This window comes from Heloderma suspectum, chromosome 1 (assembly GCF_057233095.1).
Source record: "Heloderma suspectum isolate Gila_16-S chromosome 1, 16-S_ref, whole genome shotgun sequence".
Taxonomy (NCBI): Eukaryota; Metazoa; Chordata; class Lepidosauria; order Squamata; family Helodermatidae; genus Heloderma; species Heloderma suspectum.
The window spans coordinates 340,124,739-340,149,734 of record NC_139458.1 but is presented as its reverse complement, the minus strand read 5'-3'; the positions used below and the strand labels follow the sequence as shown (position 1 = coordinate 340,149,734).

Here is a 24,996-nt window from a genome sequence, read left to right as displayed (position 1 = left end):
TCATGGCCAAATAAGAACTAGAACTTAGATCTCCCGAGTCCCAGTCCAACACTCTAACTACTACACCACACTGGTGTTGCCCACACATCTGAAATAGAACCTCACCTCAAAACACTCGTAAAAGGTGAGTGTTCCCATTTTGATCTATTGCACACCATTCACCTCTCTTCTCTATAACCGGCAAAGCCACTAAGCCCCAAATTCCTACTAATAGGGGCTCATTACAACTCATGTCCCTAGTTACATGTTCAGGCCCTCACACCTTTTCTCTGCCAATAAACTTAAGAAGGCCCCTCCCTGCCCCCACAAATGAAATAGGCCGCAGTACTGAGAACACAGCCATTTGGATCCTCTTGGTATTGTAAAAGTGTCCACTCCTGGGCAGAAAGTTATTGATAACTGTTTTGTGAAAGAGGAATACAGCCTTGATATTCGAAATGTGGAGTACCTGAAAGTATCCCAATACTGAGAGCAGCAGAACAATAAATCCCTACATGGAGAAGTTTCCATAGCAGGGGCCCCATTGGCAACAGTTCCCTCCTATCATCACAATGGTTTTTCTGAGTCTGCCAGTTCTGGAAAGTGTATCAGAGTGTATCAACTGTACCCCTGAGCTACAGGGTAGTGAGCTCGACCAAAGTGGACTGTCAATAAGGACGTTGCACAGCAACTCCCCCCACCCCACCCCGCCCCTTTGCCTCTGGGTTTGCAATTGGGTGGGGAGGAGCTGGTATGCCTCAGGGTTCCAGATCTGAGGGTGAGAAGGCCATTTGCTGATCTCTACTTCAGAGCCCCAACAAAGGAATATAGGGAGTAATAAAGTCTTAATTGCAACCAATGGACATGATCCAAGAACAATAGAGAAAGACAGCTCCATGCTGTGAGATGCTTGCATAAAACGTGATCAACAGGAGCAGCTCTGACAGGCCACAGTAATAGCATTTTAAAAAAGGTGCTCAGAATAAATCCTTTACTTGCTTCCCTCTTGCGCTGGCAAGAAGAGGCCAATAGCACTTTTGGACCCGACGTCCTTGATAGCTGCCCCCTCCTGCTCCCCAACCTTCCTAGTGCAAATATACAGACACCTGTACCTACTTATGGGTCACTCTTGATGGATCAGAATGGATGTTTCCTAACAATCACAGGAATTAAATAAAATGAATTCTTAAATAATTTATTTTTGCTGTTGGATTTCCACCCCCTTTATGTACTTACACAGAGGGTTGGGGGGGGGATGAAATAAAGAGTAAATTATTATACCAAAAATGTGCAAATTTAAAATTACACTTTTGAAATAATATAAATATTTTTAAATGTCTTCACATTTGACCAAGTTCACAAAATTATATAAAGAAAGTTCAACAGCAAAGGGACTGGAGGTTAACATTATTTCCAATTAAGGAAAAGAGAGAGCTAAATGAAGGGTTATATACACATGCAAAGCGGAAGAAGGATTGATTTGTATGCCTGTTCTTTTCTGCAAGTCATACTCAAAGCAGAAATAAGAGACTCATGGGCGGGTGGGGAAAGGAACAAAGATCTAGACTGCAGAGCTCCTGATACCGTTTTGCTTAGGACATAACACAGAAGGACAGGCAGGGATGGGCAGTTAATGGCTTGAGATAATGATGGTGAGGACAACCTTGATTAAAAGTGGATCCTAAACACTATGGAAGTAAAGGTGGTTTGTGCAGGAGCGGCACTTTGAAAACTGCACTGAAGATAATTCCCTCCCAATATCCGATCTGATTCACCCACGTATTATTCACAGCAGCAGTCAGATATAGTGAAGGGAAAAAGAGATGGGGCTGAACCCTGTTCCCCCTTTTGCCTTCCCACTCCCTGTTCCCTGCTCTTGCCCTCAGAGAGAGGCTTATGGCCCAAAACTGCAGCATGAACTGCAAGTGCAGCAGCTTCAACAGGCCTGGCATTATTTCCCACTGGTGTCTACAACGATTGGGACAGTTGAGCTCCCACCTGGATCCAACTTGCAACAGCAGACAGGATGAAAAACCAGCTTGGACCCCCCTGCCCCATGCTTTTTTTGGCCAACAAACAAAAACAAAACACAGGACATATGCTGATTTACCAGCCCTGTAGACAGACTAGGGGGTTATCTAATGTTAGCCCTACTTAGTAGACTCACTGAAATGAATGGGACTTAAGTTGGACTACCACTGGGTACAACCCTAGGCCTTTTCTACTCTCTATTCTCACCATTCTGTGCTAACCAGTATGTATGGACCTCTATATTTAGAGAACGTTCTCTCATATTCTCAGAAAATTTTCCCATCTTTAGATACTTGGAAAAAAGAGAAGTGTACCCAAGTTCAATTCACATTTCTAAATTATGATGGGTTAATATTTCTGTCCTCATTCACACATACAGAACATTAAATGGAAAAACTCCAGTCAAAATTAGGCGGCCAAGTTGTTAACAGGTTATAGCTGTTCTGTTGTGAAGCTCTGGTCTGGAACAAGTAAAAACAAAATAAAACCAGGTACTTAAAAAAAGCCAAGCAAGCAAAAGTTTAAAACATGTCTCCCACAACTTGCTAGTAAGATTGTTTTGTTCTTGGCTTTCCCCAGAGATCAGCATTTTCAGATGCAACTAGTCTGAAGTCATCCGATGGTTGTCACACAAAAGCTCTTCATCTCAAAATCTTCAGGTTTCCCTGCCCCTGGAACACTCAGTATTCAGACAAGTTGCAAGACAGGCACCAGGAAAAAGGACATGCAAGAAGCACAGTCTATATTCGTCTTTTATGACTGCGTATTTGGCACAGAACAAAGTCCAAAGAGTTCTGGGGAAAGGAATTGGTAGTCAAGTATTCAGTATAAACTTCCTGAACTGAAAGCGAACTGCTTTTCTGTTCTGGAATACAGAATTCTAGAGTCCACACTGATCCATGTGCCACAATGTGTATTTTTTTACACATACACACGCATGCACACACACTTTCTTTACATATTTACAAAAATTCAGCTTATCATTTTCCCTGCAAAGTCACATGTCTTTTTCACCAACTGAGAATAAGACTGGGTCATAGCAGGACAATTGAGTGTTGTGGATGTAGCACCATTTTCTTTTTTGCAAGGCAAAAGTGGGCGTCCGTTCTTCCTCGCTAGCCATAGATCTGTTTGAACTGATAGCACTCATTGCAGTAGCCGTTGCACTTGTTGTTACCGTAGTGATCGCAGGCAGGGGCTCGGCAGCGCTGTTTGGGGAGCTCGTCAGCTGACGCATCTCTCCGAGATCCTCCAGACTGTGACCGCTGGCTGACACGCGTGCATTCCTGACACATTTCCCCACTCCTAGACGCTAAGTTGTTCCTACAAGAAGCCGTGGTACACTTGCGCTTCTGAGAGCTTGTGGTTGTCTGGCATACATCCCTGTGTGCTCCTGTTCGCTGAAAATATTAAAAAAATATTGTCAGTTCTAACTGTGGCAAGAGCCCTTGTCATTGTTTGGCTCTGTCTGTGCTTTTGCTACTTCATTCATGGCACAGGATTGACAGCGAATTCCTAAGGAAAAGCAAAGAAGAACTCCTCTAACTGCAGTTGCTGATCCTTCCTAAGTTAAAAAACAATAAAAAACCAGGCACACCACTTCTGACCACACTGTGGGAGGACCACATAACTTGTTGCCCTAGACACGATGAAAACCTTACAGAGCTTTCACAGAATAGGTTGTTCCCTTCCTATTACAAAAGGAAATACGCATTTACAAATATGTTTGATTTTCTTGAAAATTCTGATGGCTGCAAAATGAAGAACTAATGAATAATTGCCCTGTCACTTGTACTAGGTTTCTAAAAAAAGAATTTTTCATTAGGCTATTCTAAAACTTGGGTTTTCCAGTTTGGGCACAGGTCAGACCCCCTGCCCCACACCTGCGCTGCATACAGCTTCTATATGTTTTTTAACCCATTACAGCAGGGCACCCACCCATAACGAGCAATTTCACTGACTAGTGGAATGTAATATCAACAGGATCAACTGTTCTGGAAATGCTTACAGAAATAATCCCCTATATATTTTGGATGTAGCATTGTTTGGCCTAGATGACAAAAGCAGAATCTGGGGTGGGGGGGTGGGTTTGTCCTTCATATTATATCACCCTCCAGAATCCTAGACAATAAACTAATTTTTTTATGGATTCATAAAGGCTTTCTAGGAGGACAGGCAGGCACGAAGTTAAATTGGGAAGAAGGGGTTCTATATGTATACTGACTTCTGATTGTCTCACGAGCTGGTCCTCAGTCCTTCTGGCTTCACAGAGGCGCCTGCTCTGTGCTTCAATGAAACATTTCTGGCAGTATCCCTCAAGCATCGTGTTCCCTATTGTGCCACACTCTTGACCCAGGCAGGACATGGTGTTCTGGTACATGGCAGCAGAGGTTCTGGAGTGCCCCAAAGCCGGAGAACTCCGCTGGGACCTTCTGTGATGAAGCAGTGAAGTATCTGTGACAACAGAATGGGAAGAAGGTGGTCACTTTAGGAATCAAAGCAAACTTTGAAGGAAGAACGGTAAAAGGGTCCCGTCATCTGTGCTACAACTTCCACTTCCCTCAGCTATCACGGAATGCAGTATTGCAGGGACTGTAGCCTCCAAAAGCAATCCGTGTTGTTTGTAAGGGTTACTGTGCCTTTCCAAAGCTATGTAACAAGCAGGTGACAATGCTTTCTAGCACTGAGATGCAGCACCTTCTGAACTGCTGCATGACAAACAGCTGCTAAATGCAGAAAACAGAGGACAACCCTAACAAGTAACGGTGCCAAAATCATTTCCAAAACACCCAAAGGGCCATCGCTCAGTGGTAGAATGGCCCATGCTTTGCATGCAGAATGTCCCAGGTTCAATCCGCAGCATCTCCAGGAAGGGCAGGGAACAACTCCTGTCTGAAACCTTGGGGAGCCATTGCTGCCAGCCAGCATATACCAGCCTTCCCCAACCCGGTGTCCCCCAAATGCTTTGGACTTCAACTCCTATCAGCCCCAGCCAGCATGGCCAATAGTGAGGAATTCTGAGAGTTGTAGTCCAAAACACCTGGAGGTCACCAGGTGGGGGAAGGCTGACACAGACCACACTGAGCTGGATGGGTGGGCCAATGATCTGGAGGTAGCTTCTCATGTTCAAATCACAATCTAAATGCAAATCAGACCATTCTTCCAAAGTGTTTTAAATGGTTCTTTTGTTCAGTGCCAAGGCTGAGCACTTAAGTTAGCCTTACCCAACCGGATGTCCTCCAAATGTGTTGGGCTGCAACACCCATCATTCCCAGTCAGCATGGCCAGGCATGAGGGAGTTGCAGCCCAGCACATCTGGAGGCCCCCCAGTTGGGGATGAGCTGTCCCGGAGAGCTACCCATGATACATCTAACTTGTTTATGGTGGCTCAATCTCCTGTGAGCTTAAAGTGCACCTTTTGCTGTAGCATGGCTTCAGAAAGCAATCTGAGAAGCTCACGTGTCCCAGTAAAAAAATGTGCATTCCCAGTACTACAAGCAAGCATGTGCTGTTTGGTACGCTTCTGTGTGCCTCAGCAACATCCCAAAAAGGCACTGGAAATTTTTGATGCTACGGCAAATGGCTAATGCAGCTTGAAGCCTTTCTGTTGTGGCTTTTGGTGCCACCTTGAGATAGAGCATCACAATAAACACTTCAGAACTGTACTTTTTCACTCTATTTGCATCCGCTTTTCTGATGGAGCAGAAGTACCCTTCTGCCTTTAGTGGCCCCATGTCCTGTGGCAACAGCAAGAGGGAAATGCATTCACTGACTCACCTTTGTTTTCCTGGTACTCAAAATAACACAGCGTGCAAAAGCCTTCATTTTGAAGAGTCCCAAAAAAACTGCAGCCAGGCTTCCTGCATTTACTGCTTCCCTTCCGCTCTTCTACTCTTTGGGACTGAATGCGTGGCGGCAGCTCCACCACATTGTTGCCAGTCGTGGCGCGGTACGGATGTTGCAGGAGGCTCTGCGATAGATGGGTGGGATCGGACGTGGATCTCTGATGGCCTGAAGGTGCTGCGCCCGAGCTGGCGCTTGACAAACCGTCTCTAGTCATTTTGAAGCAAGTGCTGCACATCCCGTTGAAGGTCCTATTGGTGTCCTGAAGGCAGAAAGTGCAAGTCACACCATCCGAATCCCGCGGGCCAGCTGGCAGACGGCAAGGGTTCACCTCCAGGGAGTTGTAGCAGCGTTCACAGAGCCCGTTATAATGCACGTTTAGGGTGAAAGGGCAGCCGGGTGTCCTGCATTTCATGGCAGTGGTTTCGCTGTATAGAAAGAGGCTTGGAGCTGTGGGAGGAGCGGAGCGTGGCCCCACAAGCATGTCTTCGGAAGTTCGCATGACAGGTTTGCATCGCTCACCCTTTGGCGAACTGGATTTATTTGATCGGGGTTTCTCAGTCTGCCTCCTGCCCTTACTTCCCCGCTGCCTCTCCTCGGAGCACTCGTGGCAGTAGGGCTGGGTGTTCACAGACATGTAGAAAGGGCAGTTGGGCGTCTCACACTTGGCCTCCACGAGCGACAGCTGGGACAAATGCAGCTCCAGGCGGTCCCTCGCGCCTGATTCCCTCCCCGTGGGTTCGGTGTTTTCTTGCCACTTCTTGTACTCATGCTGCACCAGCTGAAAGTAATCTTCCACTAGGTTGACCTCTTTGGGCAAGTTGCCTTCATCCAACCTTCGAGGCAAAGGAACAAGGAATTGATATCACTGGATGGAGAAGAGGCAGCAAACTTATAAAAGCCAGGAGGAAACTGGGAAGTAGCTCTAGCTGCTCTGTTACGTCATCAAGGTTTATTAAAAGTTGGACTTATAATGCAAGATGTTGGGTCATAATGCTACAGGACATATGGCAGGGGAAAGGAACCTCACTCAGGCCCACGAGCCAAATCCAGCCACCCTAGGATCCCAACATTGCTCTCCGGGGTTCCCCAGATGGCTATATCCCCTTCTCCTGGCCCGCCCAACCACCAATCGTTTGCTTTAATGGCTTTTGTGCAGTTATTCTAAAAGGTTCAAAAGGCCTCTACTAAAGCTTAGTTACTGGCATGGAGAGCTTTAAGCTACAATATGCTGAGTTTTTTTGGTAATTTTGGCCACACCCATTTTGCGTCTGGCCCCACTCACCACTGGAATGTGGCCCCTGAAACTGAATTTGGCCCTCGGGCTGAAAGAGGCTCCCCACCTCCGACATAAGGAAATAGAATAGAAATGGGTATGATGAAGGAAGGGTGGCACCACCACTAGGCGTAACATCAGTCTTTAAGGCAAGGATGGAGAACCTCCGCCCATGGGAGTTCCCCGTCTGTCCCATAGAACGTCCTTGGGTTCCTCCAGGAACCAGGGCTTAGCCTCCAAGCCAAGGAATTCCCCCATGGAGGAATTCCCATTGTTATCTCCGTTCTGAAATAGGAGATAACAGCGGGGATGTGGGCAGTGGGGGACTGAAGTGGATAATATTGAGCTTCCTCTATTGGGTGGTATAGAAAAATAAATAAATATAATAGAATATAGAACTACAATTGGGGAGCCCTGGATCAAATCACTGCTCGCCCATTAAACTTACCAGTGGCCTTCAGCAAGTTGCTAGGGAGATTCACTCCCTGCCCCCGCCCGACACTGAACGAGCATGGAGAAGGGATCACATGGGCTAGCTCCTTCCTCTGCCACGTGCAGCCATGGCCCTTGCTGCCAATGCCTGTGGTGGGCACATTTGCCTGTCTGCGTTATACATACTGATGTATGTATGCAGTGCTGCTCCACATTGGGGGGGGGGGCTGCCCCATGTGGGTCCCCCCTCCCAAGGATTGCTACACAAGGAGCAACCTTTTTCCACATTGGCCAAACATGCAGATGGTGGGCAACTGTTTCAGTCACAGGTGTTGGTCTGGGGCGTGGCTGTGGCATGCATTAGTAGCAGGGGGCGGCGCTAGCCCACGCACTGTCTTTCCCACATTATTTCAACACGGAGAGGGTCATGTGAACCTTCCCACTGTCTCTCAGTCTGATGTACCTCACAGGGTTATTAGCTCACAGCGTAAACCAAAATAACCTCTTCCTTCCTGGCCTGACCAACTTGGAAAATAATGCATTTCCTGAAAATTCATTCACTGGTTTTCAAACTGAGGCTCTGAAGCAAGGTATTTGTTAGATCTCTACCTCCCAGAATCAGTCTGAATGTTTTTGGTGCTTATTTGGTACTGGACATCTCTGAATTCTCCAAGACTAAATGCTGCACTAAAAGCAGAGAACCTTCTCTCTGAAAAGGGCACCTACAAGTGAGAGGCTGAATGCATTACTTAAGAAGAAGGTTTATCATCACATTATAACACTGGATGGGGAGAAGACTCAGACTCACTTTGCAGCGTTAATGAGATGTGTTGTCCCAGGATCCCAGCCTTGCACGGGAATTTCTATCACCATTAGATAGTCTCTTAGCAGCTTCTCTTTCACCCTTTCTTCAGAGTCTGTTAGAAAGTGCACTTTCAAGTCTTCAAACCTGCCTCTTTCGCAGCTGACCAATGGGATGGCCCGGATCTCTGTGGAAAAGGTGGGGGGGGGGGAGAGAGAGAATTGCTGCTGTGAATCAGACATGGACACAACACTGCAGAGAGCAATATTAATGGTCTACAATTGCCAATCTTAATCAGAAGCAGTGTACGCAACTAAATCCAGAGGACTAGTAACGAAACTGGGTTGTACTTATCAAGTGGCAAAGGTTATGAGCTACTCCAAGCAAGATGAATCACTCACCCGAAGTGAGTATTTCATATACAACAACATGAGCTCAAACTAAGATTTTGACTGTTGGTTCAGAAGGGAGAAGGAGCAGGAGAATAAAATACAGAACAGATGGACAATGTGTAGACACCCACCTGGGCCGCTGTCCTTCAGAACAACCAGTGGTGTGAAGTGCATACTGTCATAGGCAAGGACAATGGGGTATCGGTAACACTCTTCTGCTGGCCAGTGGAGAGGCAGATAAATTCCACCAACGTTCAGCGGGGAAAAGCTTGAACCTGACTGCAGGCTTCTAAGCATTTTATCTGTTTTAAGTTAAAGAAAAAGTTTACTTAGGATGACTCTGGTCAGCAACAAACCAAGTGAGACACCTCTGTTTTAAATGTCTAAATCATCACAAGAACATAAACAACTTATTGTGAGAAAATACTACAAGCAAGGCTAGCAACTCTTCTTGTGTTGAACAAACACAGTTCTGTTTTTTAAAGCTGTGGATACAGTTAACCCAGAAGGCTAGGGGGTTAGGGGATTTCACAGAAATGTGGCAACTGAAGGAAAACGACCTGAAGGATTCTTTGTTCCCATGAACAGCGGGCGCGCTTCCAGCCTGTCAGTGTTCACTTCCATTCCTACCACACTGAAACAGCATCTCTCTTCCGAGAGGTAAGGTCTCTTCCACACTATATTGGCCTTTCCACTGGGCATGGTATTGCTAAAGCCCAGACATTAACATTTTTGTCTGTGTGACAAGTCTGTGTGATATTGTCATGAAGATGTGGGAAACAAAACATACTTACAAACTCCCTTCAAGCATTTCCCGTCACATGAAATTAACAATCACGTCGGGGAACACTTAGAATGGAGAAGCCTGCCCGATGTGTGTAAGCTTCTTCCCATGATCTGGAAACCTGATCTTACAGTGATCTAGAACACAGAGACAGCTTACACACGTTCAGCAGGCCTCCCCATTGCAGACATTCCCCTAACACACAGGCACTGGTGCGAGGGGAAAACAGGCCTGCTGGGGCCATCTCTCTCCTCCAGCGATTCTCATGCAGCGGCAACGCTTGAATGGGACTTACATGTCTTCTTAAAACGGGGCCTTCATGTTTATCACTACATTTATAAATTTATAAATATTTATACATTCCTTCCATTATATTTATAAATTCCTACCTGCGACAACTATGATTGGCCGTCTCAGGATGTTCACAAGGACAAATATGTGGATTTCTTCCAATGCGTTATACTGGAGGCCTCCTTGGGCAACTGACGTTTCTGCTGATGCCATTTTGATGAGGTTCTCCCATTCTTCCTCCCAGTTCTAATGGAGAAAAATAAGATATAGGTAAAGAGCATTGGTTACTATCATGCAAAGTTGGAGCTCTTGCATGCTAAAACTCCCTCATAATTTTATATTTTATTTATTTATTACATTTCTATACTGTCCAATAGCCGAAGCAGCATATTTTTCTTGATGCTACTATTAGGGAGTAAGTTAATTCAAGTTATGTGCACACCACCTGTACAGAACTTGAAGCACTAACTGTTTAATGGCATGGCTGCAGATGCATTAATATCATATTTATAATCAGAGTCAACCACACTGGCTTTCCCACCACCCCTATCACTGTCCTGCACATAGGGTCTCAAATATTACTAGCCCACCATTTTTTTTACGAGCCTACCTGTTTACTGGTAACTGTTTTACATCTTATGCATGTTTAGATGGAAGGAGGTCCCAGTTTGTTCAATGGTGCTTACTCCCTGGTAAGTGTGTTTAATCTTACAGCACAATCCTACGTACTGGAGTGGGGAAGGAAAGATCCACCATGGGGCCACTACCGTATCCACGGCCCTGCCTGCTCTAAACAGGGTGGGAGGTGGGGGATTTCCCTCCAGTTGTTTCCTTTTTCCCATTAAATCCAATGGGAAGAAAAGGCGAGAGGCCCAATCCAGGGACCTGTTGCGGGAGTAGGGGCTTTGGACCCTGTGGATCCAAGTCCACCTCGACATACCCTGTTTTGGAATCTAGCATGGGGAGAAACATGCTGTTGGTGCTCCATCCGTGGAGCTTTCCGCAGGTGTACCAGGGGCCTCCAGGATAGACATGCTGTCCCACAAGCACTGCTCCTTTCCATCAGTGCAGGGGCACTTCCACCCTATCCTAATCCCCCCCTACTGTGTGTGTAAGGGGGTGAGGATTGCTCCGCTAGTCGTTTTGGCATACTGATGGCCTGAAAGAAAATAAAGACCCAGCTCCCTTCCAATTGACAAATGCTTCCTGCATGGTCTTCCAGAGGTAATTCTCACTCCCCACAAATGACCAGGCAAGTTGCTACATGCAAGCTTGCAATTTCAGAACTGAGCAGCCATGCTGCTGCCTGAACTTCATTCTGTCTTTACTTCTCCAAGCCTGCTGGGGTGAATGAGTCTACAGCCCAAATGGACTGTTGCTTCAGAGCAGGTACATAGGCTAGCACAGCCTCCCCCAACCTGGTGCTCCTCCAGATGTTTTAGATTACAACTCCCAACATACGTGACTACTGGCCATGGTGGCTGGGGCTGATGGGAGTTGGAAGTCCAACACATCTGGAGGACACCAGATTGGGGAAGGCTAGTCTAGCAAGTACAGAAGGGAAGACACCCGGAGGACAACTTCTCCTTTTAACTAGCATGTTCTTGCACAGAGAAGCAGAAAACAGGAAGGAAGCCACACTTGGCATGGATCCTTCAATGGAAAGTCTATGCTATCTGTATGTTCCTAAGAGGCAGTATGGGTGGGTTATTGTTGTTGGGGGTTTTTTTGCTTGTGTGGTAGCAGCTTTCCAAAGAGAGTCTTTCCATAACAGGAACAGCAGAGACATGCCAACACTTTGGAGCTGTGGGTGGTCCATGGAAATAACCCATCTCTGGAGAGGTTACTTAATTTGGAAACTCCACGGTACTGAAACGCTTTTTTAATAAATTGGGCAATCCAGTAATGTCTAACTAGTTAAACGTCTAACTAGTTGACAGCCCAGCAATTTTACTTTCTGAAACTTGCCACCATAATTGCCCTGCCATCCTGTGTAATTATGCGCAGGAAATCACGATCAACCCAACCATACCAGGGTTCGAAACATTCCTCACTTACATAAATCAAGACTGCCTTACCCTAGTGTCATAGCAGAGTCCCGTCGCCACAAATTCCTGCGATTTAAGCGTTTCCCGTTGCCAACGCAGTTTAAAGTTGCGCGTGTCAACTTCCCTGAGAGCATTAAACAGCGTTTTTCGCAGGACTAGGTCAACATCTTGGACACCCCACATGTACTGGGATGCAGCATGCATGAGGCAATTTCCATCTCCTGCAGAGGAATGAAATGGGTTAGGTGTTTAAAAATACATTAAAATAAAATAAATAAATGCCAAATGCCCCATGATGTAGATCACACCTATTTCAATTTAGATACTTCAAAACTAAATCTCCAACACCATATGAACTGGCAATACTCTGGGAGTTCCCAGGAGGAACAAGTAAAACTTCTTGGGAATTTCCCAATAGGAGACAAATGGAATACAAAGTTATCCATTTTTACTCCAGCTTAGCATCCTCTGGATCCTAGTCCCCCTGTTTCATTAAGATGAACACAGACAAATCACTGGACTTTGCTAACCCGGCATCCCCCTAACAAATATGGTAGACATCTTGCACACGTGTAAAAACAGTTCTGAACGTGCAACTCCAAAGGGATGCTGCTAAATGTAGAAATCAAGAACGGATCCATTGCTCTGCCTTCTACAAACAGGAACGCTGTTGGTAATGTAAGAATCCGATGCAGGTTGGCAGAAAAGATCTTATATCTATATATAAATATGCACGTAGGCTAGAAGTGAATGAATAGGAAAACATATCAAATTAACATTAATCTAAAAGGAAAGCCTGAAATGAAGATCAGTGTGATCTTTCCCAAGGAAGGATTGCCTGGGATTGCTTGAAGGGAAAGATAAATGGAGAGACATGCTGCAGTAAAGCAGAAACCTTTCTTCAGACTTTGCACTTCCCTAGGGAAAAATGGCCTTTTGGTGAAATTAGGATCCCCCCCTTTTTTTTGGTAAACACACTTGCCAAGAAGAGGGAAAGGATCCTGCTGGACTTTGCACATTGCTGCTGATCGGCTTGGCAAGAAAGAGGGAGGATTACGGCCTGTAAATTGCCTCCCTTAAAGTGGCTGTGGCTTAAAGATGCTTTAAGCGGCTGTGTGGTGAACAATTTTACCCCTGTTCAGTTCCACCCCCAGCCAAAGATCCCTGAAACGATCCATTTTCACTGGGGGGGGGGGGAGAAGAGGACAGCTTGTTCCTTGAAAAGGGTAGCCCTAATCCATTTTGGCTAAGCCCTTAAATTGCAACAGTGCCGGGACACAAAAGGTTTATGAAGAGGTTAACTGGGCACTTTGGTGCAGGAGAATGGCCACATTAGCCTAAGGCAGGCATGGGCAATATGTGGCCCTCCAGATGTTTTGGCCTACAGCTACCAGCAGCCCCAGCCAGCATAGCCAATGGTGAGGGATCATGGGAGTAGTAGGCCGAGACATCAAGTTGTCCACTCCTGTCCTAAGACAACTCAGAAAGCATGTTCACAGTAGTGCAGTGGGCTTGCTGAGTTATCATTGGCAATCATATTTAAAACAAAAGCATTTAAATGCAAGGGTCAAAACACACACACACCCCTCATGACATTCACTGCAGGGCTGATTTACAGTCTTCGGGTTTAGCAAGCAGAAAAGATGGCATACAAGTAGGACACTTATTACATCCTGTAAAAATTTTCCCTTTGCAAAATCTAGAGCAAAGATAAGAGCTTTTTTTCTCTCTCTCTTGTGTGTGCTTGCTTTCAGTTCTTTATTAAGAGCCACCAGTCCAAAATTCCCTAAGCAACATTTGGAATTCCCCAGTGTTAAGCTATTTGACTAGTAATTGAGTAACAGCTATTGTACTTCTTGTTCTGATGTACAGACATTTGAACTGTGAAGTACACACTGGACTTTCCAAGAGGGCGTGGCTAGGGTAAGCTGGAATGTCTATTCATTAGAGAAGCGAAATTGCTAGTCGGCAGATGTTGGAATCTTTTCAAATGACATGGTTTCCTTCCAATTGTTTTTCATCGACAACTATGTTCCTTCCTAATATCCTCAAGCATATGCATGGTGTGTGCATTACCCTAATTTCCACAACTACCTGTAATCGTCATACAACTTTCTACTGAAATCACAGATGCATTTATTTCCTTGCTCTCAAAACCAACAAAGTCGGTGACTTCTAAAAATGCACATCTTATTGTAAGAATGGCCACATTCAGATCTATTGGCTATGTAAAAATTGCTTTGAAGAAGCAATTTTATTATTTATTTAGGGCACAAAGCATCTCCTCGTGTGTACACAGAACCCTTCCTATGTACAGAAGATCTCTACTGGCCCCACCCCTAGGCCTTCAAGGCCCTCTGTTCCAGATGCACTGCAATTGCCTTCCCCAACTTGGTGGCCTCCAGGTGTGTTGGACTATAACTCCCACCATCCTCAGCCAGCAAGGTCATTAGTTTGGGGAAGGTGGCACCACAACATGTCCATCCTTTGCCAGTTATCTGGGGCCTCCTTCAGACTTCTGGCATGCAGCACAGTAGCAGCCAATGGGTAAGGGGAAAGACTCAGTAGAATACCTATAGCACCTTTCCCCAACCTGTTGCCCTCCAGATGTGTTGTAGTACAACTCCCACCATCCCTAGTCAGCATGGTCTTGCTGGCTGGGGAAGGTGGGATTTGTAGTCCCACAAGTTCTGGACAACACCGGGTTGGGGAAAGCCAGCCTTGGGATATCCTTTCCTGCATGCACAAAGGGCTCCCCACAGGCAAAAGAGGAAGGATCATGCAGGTTATTTGGTACATTCCCTATTCTACTTTTTCACTCTCAAGCAAAGTTTGGTCTAAGTTTTGAAATGAGTTCAGAACTATTAAAGCTAACAACTTTTAATCCTTGATGGCTCCAGTGAAGACATCTGTCAATGCAGGAAAGTAGAGGAAGACAGGTATACAACAGTGGCTTCCTTACACTGAAATAAGGGAGCCCATGAAAATAAGTTTATATTTATTTGCGACCAATCTGTCAGTTCTAATCCTTGGCCTAGAAGTGAAGCCTTCTTAACTCCTTCAGCTGCATTTTCCTCAACACCCATTGTTGACACATGACCTATTCATTCACTAAGGTTTCCACAGTCCAGAAAGAGAAACTGATCCAGTATTTGGGATCTAATGGTGTATTGCATATATATGCTTGCTCTCTCTTTCTCTTGCAGTCTGTGCATGTTCACTCAATTTTGTTTTAGTCCTGGCAACATTTAGACCATATGGATTATATACAACTGGCACGATTATGATACTGCAGAATTTGGGAGATATGCAAACATGATGAATTAATAATATGAAGAAGCCTATATCCATTGGTGGCTACAGACATTACCAAAGGGCCAAAATGAGGATGTGCAAGTAATATGCACATCCTCTTTCCACACTTCTGATGTGCCTGAAGCAGCAACTTGTGCACTTTTGGTGTGCATCTGGCTCATGTATCTTCCCACAGAGATGTGCTAACTGCTGTTTCAAGCATTATGTTGGATTTATTACATTATAAATATGGCCCAAGTTTTGAAATGAGCTAGGAGACACTGAAGCTCAGAACAAGGAGGGCTCCAGTGAAGAGATCTGTCAATGCGCTGATCTAAAATTATTATGAGGTGGCCCTATTGGGATAGGTATACAGAAGATACCACCTAATATTCTCAACTTGAGACAGATTCTTCTCTCCCATTCAAAGCATTCATTTAATATCCGATCCTGCAAGGCACACACAGCAACCCAATGTGCTGCGGATTCATGCCTTGAGGGAAACATTCATATGGCTTGTCTACATGCAACTACTGAACTGGTTTATTTTTCTCTTTATGTTGTAATTCATTCCCTGTCTTTTAAGCCTTCGAGATTATTGGGATCAGGAGAATGCAAACATTCACATCTATATCACAAGGTCAACTGTCTGTGTGGAATGGCTCACCATGCATATATGGGGATCCACCCATGTGAAAGCCAATCACACAATAATGACCACCATGTAGAAGGATTTAAAGTGGCCTTCACATGGTCCTGATAATGTGGAAAGGCCACGGGCTCTTAAGCTGGTTTGAAAATATCAGTTCACTGAAAGAAGGCCAACATTATTTTTTTAAAACCCTCTAAAACCTATTCATTTCCATGTACAATGCCCTGAGCTCCTTGGAAGAAGAGTAGAAGAAATATGTGACAAATGAATACATTCAACTGTTGCATGGGAAAAAGGTACTAAGAGCCAATTAGTTCCAGCTCCTGGTTAAACCAGAGCAGCTTGAGATGGTACAAGGTAGTGCCATGAACAATAGAGGAAATGAACAGTCTACTATTGTGGACACTATGCCGGAAGCACAGAAAGTGGATAATTAAGCACCCTGTATATCCTTGTTGGTTGCTTCATTGTAATATACATAGCCCGGATCAGTGTTCACAATGCATTATGCCTGTATTTTGTGCTACTGTTCAGAATACCACTGTAGATGGGGGTCAGTACGCAAGTGCTCCAAATCAGCCTAAAACACCCTGGTAACGCTAACTGGGTAACACTAGTGGGTACTTGAGGATATACAGGGGACTTGATTATCCTCTTTCTGTGCTTCCTGCACAGTGTCCAAAATAGTAAACACTGGATTTTGAGTATATAGACCCACAAAATGCACATAACGTATGTCTAGATGCCCATTTGTATTAGGCCTATATTTTACTTAGAAAAAGGAAAGAAAAACAGTTCCTCCCTATTTTTAAAAACCAATTTTAACTAAGCAGTATTAATGCAAGGTCCATGAATTGAATAAATAAAACAAATCTGTCCTGCCAAAGCAATGATAAAATAAGCCTGACTCACCATTAGTCTTCAATGGCATAAGTTTTTTAACTTCTCGACACCAGTTCAGCTTCCGTTGACGTTCTAGTGAGGTTTGGGTAGCCTGGTCAAGAAGAGCTTTTTGAAGAATCTCCTGAAACTGAGGGCAAAACTGACACATCCTGAACATCTCTATGGTGTATCTATGCATAGTCTTAAAATGATGGATCATTCCGTTGGCGCACTTGACAAGGTCTTCAGGCATTCTCTCTCTTATCTTCACAGCTTTCAGCATATTGCTCAAGTATAAAGCTTGAGGAATGATTTGTGAGCCAGCCATTTTGCAAAAAGAAACCTAAGAGGAGAAACAGCGCTAGTAAAACAAGGGTTCGTTGTTGTTGTTTAAACACCTCCCCTTCAATATGTCACAAAGCCCCAAACTCTTTATTCATGGTTTACTTTACAGCAGGAAGTTTGTCCTAAGTGCCCCCTCCAACACAAGTCCAGCAGAAGCAACGGGCACCTTCTTTGGCATGGATGTCTTCAAATTAACAGTCACATTTACTAGTGTTTGTCATACATTCTAAGCAATTAGACACCTGCTGGTTGGAAAATAAATCTGCATCTAAAGAGTATCCTTCAGATTATGTCAAATCTAGAGGGAGTACATTGGGCTGTGCCCAAGAGTGCAGAACTGGAGACCCAGGATTACTCAGCTGTAAATCTATTCAGATTACAAAGAATTTCCTCTTAGCTTAGAATCCCCCATGCATTTTTCCATTCCATATTCCCCTTATGATCAGACTGACTGGTGACCCTGGGGATTTTTTTTTTTTTTGCAGGTGGGGGTGGGTGGGCTTTGCAAGCAGCACATGGCATAGCTCGCTTTCTTGAACTGTCCGTGCTTAACTACAACGGGTAGCATAGAAATTGTGACTTGGACAACATGGATAATACGTTATCGTATTATCAAGGAGCAGGAAGATGCTCCTTGATAATCAAGAATGTTCCAGTCCTACAATCCTGTAAAGTAGGCACTTTGTTAATGGAGAAAGGGCAGAGAGGGATGGTATTTCACTGGTGTACTGAGGTGTCACAATTGCTCTATACCACAACACTCAAGACTGAACAACGAATGTGCCTAAAAAGATGTATCTGCATTGTTATTTTCTCTAAGCTTTTCTTTATCTAGTTTCCTGAACTGAGTTATTTCCCCCGTATGTAAAACTGGAACGCAGCAACATATTTCAGCTGCCAAATACTTAACAGATTTTTTTCTTATAAAATGTGTTGTTTAGAAAAGATACTCTTAAAAAAATCATGTCATCAAACCAAGATCTTAAGAATTATTGCATAGAAGGCAGATGAAAATGGACACTGCTTGTCCTAAAATGGGACAATATTGAAACTTAAGAACTACTAATCCCAACACACTAAACAGGAAATAATTTCCGCTGAAAATGGATGTGACCTGCTTCCAAATAAATATGTTCTTAGAAATGGGTTGTAAATATATCAGTAAGACATTTTTCAAGTACAGGAATTGAAAACATGATCCACCCAAAGTTAGGTACTTAATTTCCATTGATTTGAATGCCAAAGTTAAGAATGTGCTTAAAACTTTTCTGTTTAAAGGAAGAGACAAACAAGTTGTTAACTTTGGTTAGATTGTGCCCTTTGAGTGTGTGTGTGTTTTTAAAACTTATCTTGTATGCTCTCCATTAGTAGTACGAATGTTAAAAAACGCACTAATAAAAAATATAGGAAAGCATCAATAATAAACAGCATACAATATCCATGTTATTCCTCTTTCCACAAGATCCCTTCTTCCAGGAATAGGCATCCTCTCTCACAATCCTATGCACATTTAAACTTACTGAACTACAGGAGTGTAGATATTACATGTATGTGTATTTGAAACTGCAAAGTTCCCACTTCAAGGTAGAGGTCTGCTCCTCTAAGTACTTAATACCAAAAGAGAATTTTGAGTCAGTGGGAAAGTTCGTATGAATGAGGAATGATTACATCAATAACAGATGCATGCTTCAGTCTACAACTGGTTGTTTCCAGTATTAAGTAATATTAAACTATCCAATTTGTTAAGCTCAATTAGAAAGCTAATTAACATTCCTATTCTGCCAACAGCACCCCTTCTCCTCCTTAGTGCAACTCTAGAAGTTATCCAACAATCAGCCTGATCCTGTTTATTCAGGAGTAAGTCCCACTGATCTCAATCAGACTCACTCCAGAAAAGTACACTTAGGAGGCACTCAGCCAATGAATCTACCCTCTTGTATTTCACCATCTTGCTGACAGAAGCCTCATTAGTAGGAATATTTTAAAGCCACTGCTTTTATTATTTTAAATGCTAGACCATATTTTGCAAAGAATCTGCAAGTATCAAATGTTTCCCATTTTCATGCTTCTTCTACCAACCTAGAGATGAACAGGGGCATATTGGCTAGGGTTACCAACTGGTCAAGTAGGCACTGTAGCTTTGCTTTAACAGGAGATTGATACGGGGACATTAGCAGGTGATAATATTTATCCCCATGCTGTGAAAAGCTTCATCTCCCAAATCATATCAAGCTGCTATTAAGAGCCCAAGAACAGTGGTTTTAATTGTGGTTTTAATGTTCTATATTAAAACCACATATATTGTGGTTTTAATGTTCTATTTATTTTAAATTGTTTTATTGTGTGTTGTTTGGTTTTAATTTTTGTGAACCGCCCAGAGAGCTTAGGCTATTGGGCGGTATAGAAATAAATAAATAAATAGGGCAGCCCAGTTGTTTTTCTGGTCAGCTGGCAACCTTAATTCTGACTCTCTTTTTTTTTTGTGGGGTGGAGGTGGCCACAGATGAATGTTCAAGGTGATGTACATGTAAAAAATATTAATTTGGGAGTATAACTAATATTTACACATATTTCCTGCCAGTGTTTTGTTTTTTAAAAAAACTCTAAAGGAAAGACTGGAATTGCACTTGTATTCTAATCCTATGCATGTCTACGCAGAAGTACGTTCAATGGGTTTGACACCTAAGGAAGGTGTTTTACTCCCAGGACATGGTCTGAAGGTACATGATGAAGCTAAGCAAGCCTGAGTTTGGTCAGACTGCCTGGGAGGTTTAGGTTCTATGGAAGAAAGAGGCTCCTGGTGCCTTTATTAAGGACATCCGCTAGCAGAATTCTATCTTGATCTGCTCACCCGTACCAGGCAGTTCTATCCATCATCTTGGAGGAATCCTCAGGCCATCCAGTGCTTGTACTGAACTGTCCCAAATGCCTACGGCTGACGTTCTACTGATACCTAAGGCCTTGACCCCACTGTTTAGCAATTACTTCCTCAAATTGATCACCACACATTGTGCAGGATGAAGTTCTGCTTTTCAACTGTTAACTATTCACATTATGTTACAAAACAGCTTCAGACCTTATAGCCTGATCCAATGCAAGCTTACTTGTAAATAAGTGTGCCCAGGGTTGCAGCCTAAGGGAATGTGGCAAAGTAGCTTCCAAGCATTTTTCTCAGGGGAACTATAGATGCAACTTTCAGGACCGCTTCCAATATGCCACTTCCATTCTCATGTTGTGAAAACATGTGGAGGGAAGCTGCATATCTCTGTAACATTCGACTGGCCAGATGTAACTGCTAGATGTTGTTGTTGTTCAGTCGTTAAGTCATGTCCGAGTCTTTGTGACCCCATGGACCATAGCACGCCAGGCCTTCCTGTCCTCCACTCTCTCCTGGAGTGTGCTCAAGTTCATATGCATTGTATTGGTGATGCTATCTAGCCATCTCATCCTCTGCTGTCCCCTTCTCCTTTTGCCTTCAATCTTTCCCAGCATCAGGGTCTTTTCCAGTGAGTTTAACTGCTAGATACATGCCTCGAAAAGTTGCTGCGACCCTCTTGGGAAGGGCAGTAGCTCAGAGGTGGAGCACATGCATTGCATGCAAAAGATCCCAGGTTCAATGTCTGGCATCTCCAGGTAAGGTTGGGAAAGGCCCCTGTCTGAAACCTCAGAGAGCTGCTGCCAGTCAGAATAGATCGGGGGGGGGGGGAGTAACTTGCAGCCTCCCTGACCCTTTTTGTGACCCTTGCTGCCATAGTCAATCCTAAAGGAAATCAACCCTGACTGCTCATTGGAAGGACAGTTACTGAAGCTGAAGCTCAAATATTTTGGCCACCTAATGCGAAAAGAAAACTCTCTGGAAAAGACCCTGATGCTTGGAAAGACTGAAGGCAAAAGGAGAAGGGGATGGCAGAGGATGAGATGGCTAGATAGCATCACCGATGCAATGAATATGGACTTGAGCACGCTCCAAGAGAGAGCGCAGGACAGGAAGGCCTGGCGTGCTATGGTCCATGGGGTCACAAAGAGTCGGACACGACTGAACAACAACAACAACAGCTGCCATAGTTACCGCTGAATTTGCAGCAGTGGCAAAAAAGATTATGGTTTTGCTGCCAAAATTTGGCAGCAAAAAGGGTATATTTTACTTTATAGCAGAGCACATGGGAACACACGCCTTGTTTTCAAGCAAAACAACACTCCCAGAAGCCCCCTAGGAGTGCAACTGATACATGCTCCCCATGCGCCTGGTTTTAAAGTAAAATTGTCCCTTTTTTGCTACCGCACTGGCAGTAAAATTGGTGACAGTACGGTGCTGGCAATTATGGAGAGGTGTGTGGCCCCTGGTTGGTTTGGGGTGGGGGGGAGCTGGTCCCTGAACCCACAGAAGTTGCCTACCCCCTGGTATAGACAAAACTGAACTCCATGGACCCAAAGGTAGCTGCCTCTGTTCCACAATCCATGCTTCTCATACCTATGTCTGACCATTACAAAGATATGCTATGCATTTCCCTACAAGCATATCAAAATATACCTAGGCCACAATCCTATGCTTGCTACCCTTGCTGCTTGGAAGCTCCCTTGGAACTCCCCTCCTATGCCCTCTTGGGCTGAAGCTGGCAGGATGGGAGGAGTGGCAGAGGTGATCCTTGCCTCCATCCTCTGATCTCCTATATTTGCAGCAAGGGCACTTTGGAAGGGGAAGGAAGGAGGCTGGAGAAGGCACAGGATAAATCATATCCCGGCTTCTCCGATCTCCTTCCCTCCCCACAGAACACCCCCCTTTCCCCCTCTCTGAGGTTGATTTTCCAACCTCGGAGAGGCAGACAGCACCGTTCTCTCTGTATTGGCTGCAAGGGCTTGGGGGCAGATCTCCAACTTCCCCTTCTGAGGTCAAAGTGCTGTCTCTGACCTTGGAGATGGTTTTCTGACCTATCCTATGGTCCCCGAGACACCCACCCAGGGATGTTCACCCAGGGACCATAGGATTGCTTTGCTAGGGAAATATAACAGCCTCCACATCCAACCCTTGAGGTGCAAGTGAAATCGCTTTACTTCTTTGCATTGTATTGTCCTCAACACACACAGCTGGGGACCCATTCACAAGACTACTAAAGCCCACCATTAGGAGGAGTTAGGCAGCTACCTCAGGCAGCTGATTTTGGGTGTCATGAAATGGCAGCAATTTGTTAATTACGCTGGGAAAGACTGAAGGCAAAAGGAGAAGGGGACGGCAGAGAATGAGATGGCTAGATACCATCACCGATACAATGAATATGAACTTGAGCACACTCCGGGAGAGAGCGGAGGACAGGAAGGCCTGGCGTGCTATGGTCCATGGGGTCATGAAGAGTCGGACACGACTTAACAACTGAACAACAACAACAAATATTTTACTGATTTTTTATTGCTAGGGAGGGGAAGAGAGACTTGTGGGATTTTCTGCCTTAGGAAGAAATCCCATAACTTGGGGCAGGGGGGAGGAATTTGCTGCTCTGCTCAGGCAGGAAAATGTCTTGGGCCACCACCAGGTGAGAATCTAGAGCAAGGGTGCAAGTCACACTCAAGGATCTGGTCTGTAACCTGGATTGCAATGTCAACTCTCTTCAACAAAGCTTTGGAGATTCATTAATATAACCCATGTTAGAAGCTGTTAAAGAATAATCAACTGGAGTTAAGGGGATTGGCTATTGCTTAAAATACACAAAAATCTGTTAGTGCAATCATGTTTACTCAGAAGTAAGTCCCACAGAATTTAATGGGGCTTTCTCTATTGCTAGTATGTTTAGGATCACAGCTTGCGGATACCAGATAACATCTGGATTAGTATGAATGAACTGTGTCTATGTTTTTCCTCAAATGTCCATTTTTTTGTAGAGTAATAAACCATCATTAGCAATAAAATAGCTGTTGACCTTACTTAAAATGCATGTGTAGTGTATGGTACCATGCTATGTCCAAATATCTTATGCAAACCTTTGTTTTAAAAAGTGGGGAATGATACGTATTTCATAACTATTTCTATGAGCTGTCATGTAGTTGTGTAACTTCATGCAACAAACAAGTTTTACTTGTATGTGTTTAGTGCTCATTGTTAAGGCTTTGTTGTACCAGGGTTCAGCCCCAGAATGTATTTTCTGTACTAGATCCAAACACTAGAATACGTAAAGAATAAAAAATTGTGTTTCCAAGCATATGTACATTATCCCCGTGGAGAAGGAAAGGCAATCACAAGGGTGCCTTGCACCCTTGCTTCTCTCTTATAAGTAAACATTGCTTCCTGCCCTTTTGTGCCCCAAGCAACCAAGTAGGTAAGGCTAAAAAAAAAAAACCACACGCAGCCAAACGTCACTCTTTCTGTTGCAGAAAATAAACTGCTTTTCCATTATGCCTGATTAGGAGTTCTGCATGACTCAAAACCTTGCATACACTAATATAAATAAAGGGGGAAATACACCCAAACTATTTTTCCTCTTTTATGCTATTGCAATTAAGAAAACTTTAATCCATTCCTCCGCTTGTCCAAGCCCCTTTCTGTCTTCAGTGTGGCCCAGAGTGTACCACCAAGTCCATTCAAGAGTGGCTGGGTCGCTGGCCAGATGGGCGGCTAAAAGATCTAATAGATAAATAAATATTATATGCCTCAGTTCCCCTTCTGTCAAACCAGCAGGTGAGGCTGCAATCCTATGCACATTTACATGGAAGTAAGCCCCAGTGAACTCAAGGGGCTTCCTTTTGAGAATATATGCACAGGCCTCCCCTGTTAAGGACCTGACAGAGCTGTTCTAAAGGATGAATGTATCACAGAGCATTCTGCAGCCTCAAAATGTTATTTCTGGAAAACATTATTTCTGGAAAGCTGTGATTGCGTTTTTCTAAAGGGAACAATAGCCACAGAAACAACAATCCACCGTGGAACCAAACGACCGAAGGATAAACAGAAGGAGCCTTCTCGCTGTTTGCGGACCAAATTAACTAAGAACGTGGGTTTTGTGTGTGTGTGTGTGTGTTTTAATGCCTAAATTTCACCATCAATCGACAGACCCCCAGCGGGGTGGGGATGCACCGCAGATTAGGATGCATTTCGCTCCGGAGCAGCATCCGCATCACAGGCACAAGGCCCGAGGCACCAACCCCTCACCCCAAACAACCCCAAGCGGCAAAGAGCAGCCCCACAGCAAGAATGACTTACTCGTCGCCCGCCGCTTGCAGAAGAGACCCTGGAACCGGCTGCTAATAATCCTTCCTCAGGCCGAACGAGCCAGGCTTCGGACGGCGGCGCGGCTCGGCGGACCCATGAATTCCACCCCCCGCTCCAGACGAGAGCCGGCTGGGCTGCAACCCGCGGCCGGAGGAGGAGGCGGGCTGAGCCCGTGCGCAGCTCTCGGCGCCTCTGGCGGAGCTCTGCTTTCGCGGCCGCTGCCCGCCGGCCCGGTCCCTTCCTCCCTCCCTCCTGCCCCGTCTTCCCTCCCTTCCTCCCGCTCGCGAGGAGAGCCGGAATGAGCCGCCGCCAGACCGTGTGTGTGGATGTGCTTTCCCCCCCGTCCCTTGTTTTACTACTTGTACGTGGAACATTGAAAAAAAAAAAGTCCCGGCGCTGGGGATTTCCACCTCCGCTTAGACACACACCAGGGCGAGGGACTTTCCGACATGTGACACCAGCTGCTCGGCTGCCGGAACAGCAGCGGCTTGGGCGCGCCGCGTGCGGGGCCCTCCGGGTGGCGCTGTGCGAGCGGATGAGCCAGCCGCACGTGATCTTCCCCTCGCTGCCTCGTCCTCATCGCGCTCAAGTGACCTTAAGCAGCGTTTTTGTCTTGGCCTTTTCAGCCTGGGTTTCTCCCACATGAATCACCTTGGGCTCCTCTCTCTCTCTCTCTCTCTCTCTCCTCCTCAAGACGGGTTCTTCCTCTCCCTCCCCCAGTAGTGCAACTAGGTAAATGGTCTTATT

The 24,996-nt window shown here is 44.9% G+C and overlaps 1 protein-coding gene across 1 annotated transcript; it reads right to left on the bottom strand.

Moving 5' to 3' along the window:
• Positions 1–1,159: 1,159 nt before the first annotated feature.
• On the bottom strand, positions 1,160–24,545 carry TNFAIP3 (TNF alpha induced protein 3). The gene is made up of 9 exons (XM_084827660.1): positions 24,241–24,545; positions 16,737–17,049; positions 11,909–12,099; positions 9,929–10,076; positions 8,887–9,057; positions 8,370–8,550; positions 5,788–6,689; positions 4,235–4,464; positions 1,160–3,410 (listed from the first exon to the last, which is right to left on the bottom strand). The coding sequence occupies exons 2-9, from the start codon at positions 17,032–17,034 to the stop codon at positions 3,126–3,128; spliced, it is 2,406 nt and encodes an 801-aa protein (XP_084683786.1). The 5' UTR covers positions 17,035–17,049; positions 24,241–24,545; the 3' UTR covers positions 1,160–3,125.
• Positions 24,546–24,996: the final 451 nt, after the last annotated feature.

Coding starts and splice junctions, on each gene's coding strand:
- TNFAIP3 (XM_084827660.1), bottom strand. CDS start 17,034: ATGGCTGGCTCACAAATCATTCCTCAAGCTTTATACTTGAGCAATATG. Junction 6,690..8,369: donor CATCTCATTAACGCTGCAAA/GTGAGTCTGAGT, acceptor TTTGCCTCGAAG/GTTGGATGAAGGCAACTTGC. Junction 4,465..5,787: donor TGAGTACCAGGAAAACAAAG/GTGAGTCAGTGA, acceptor CTGTTGTCACAG/ATACTTCACTGCTTCATCAC.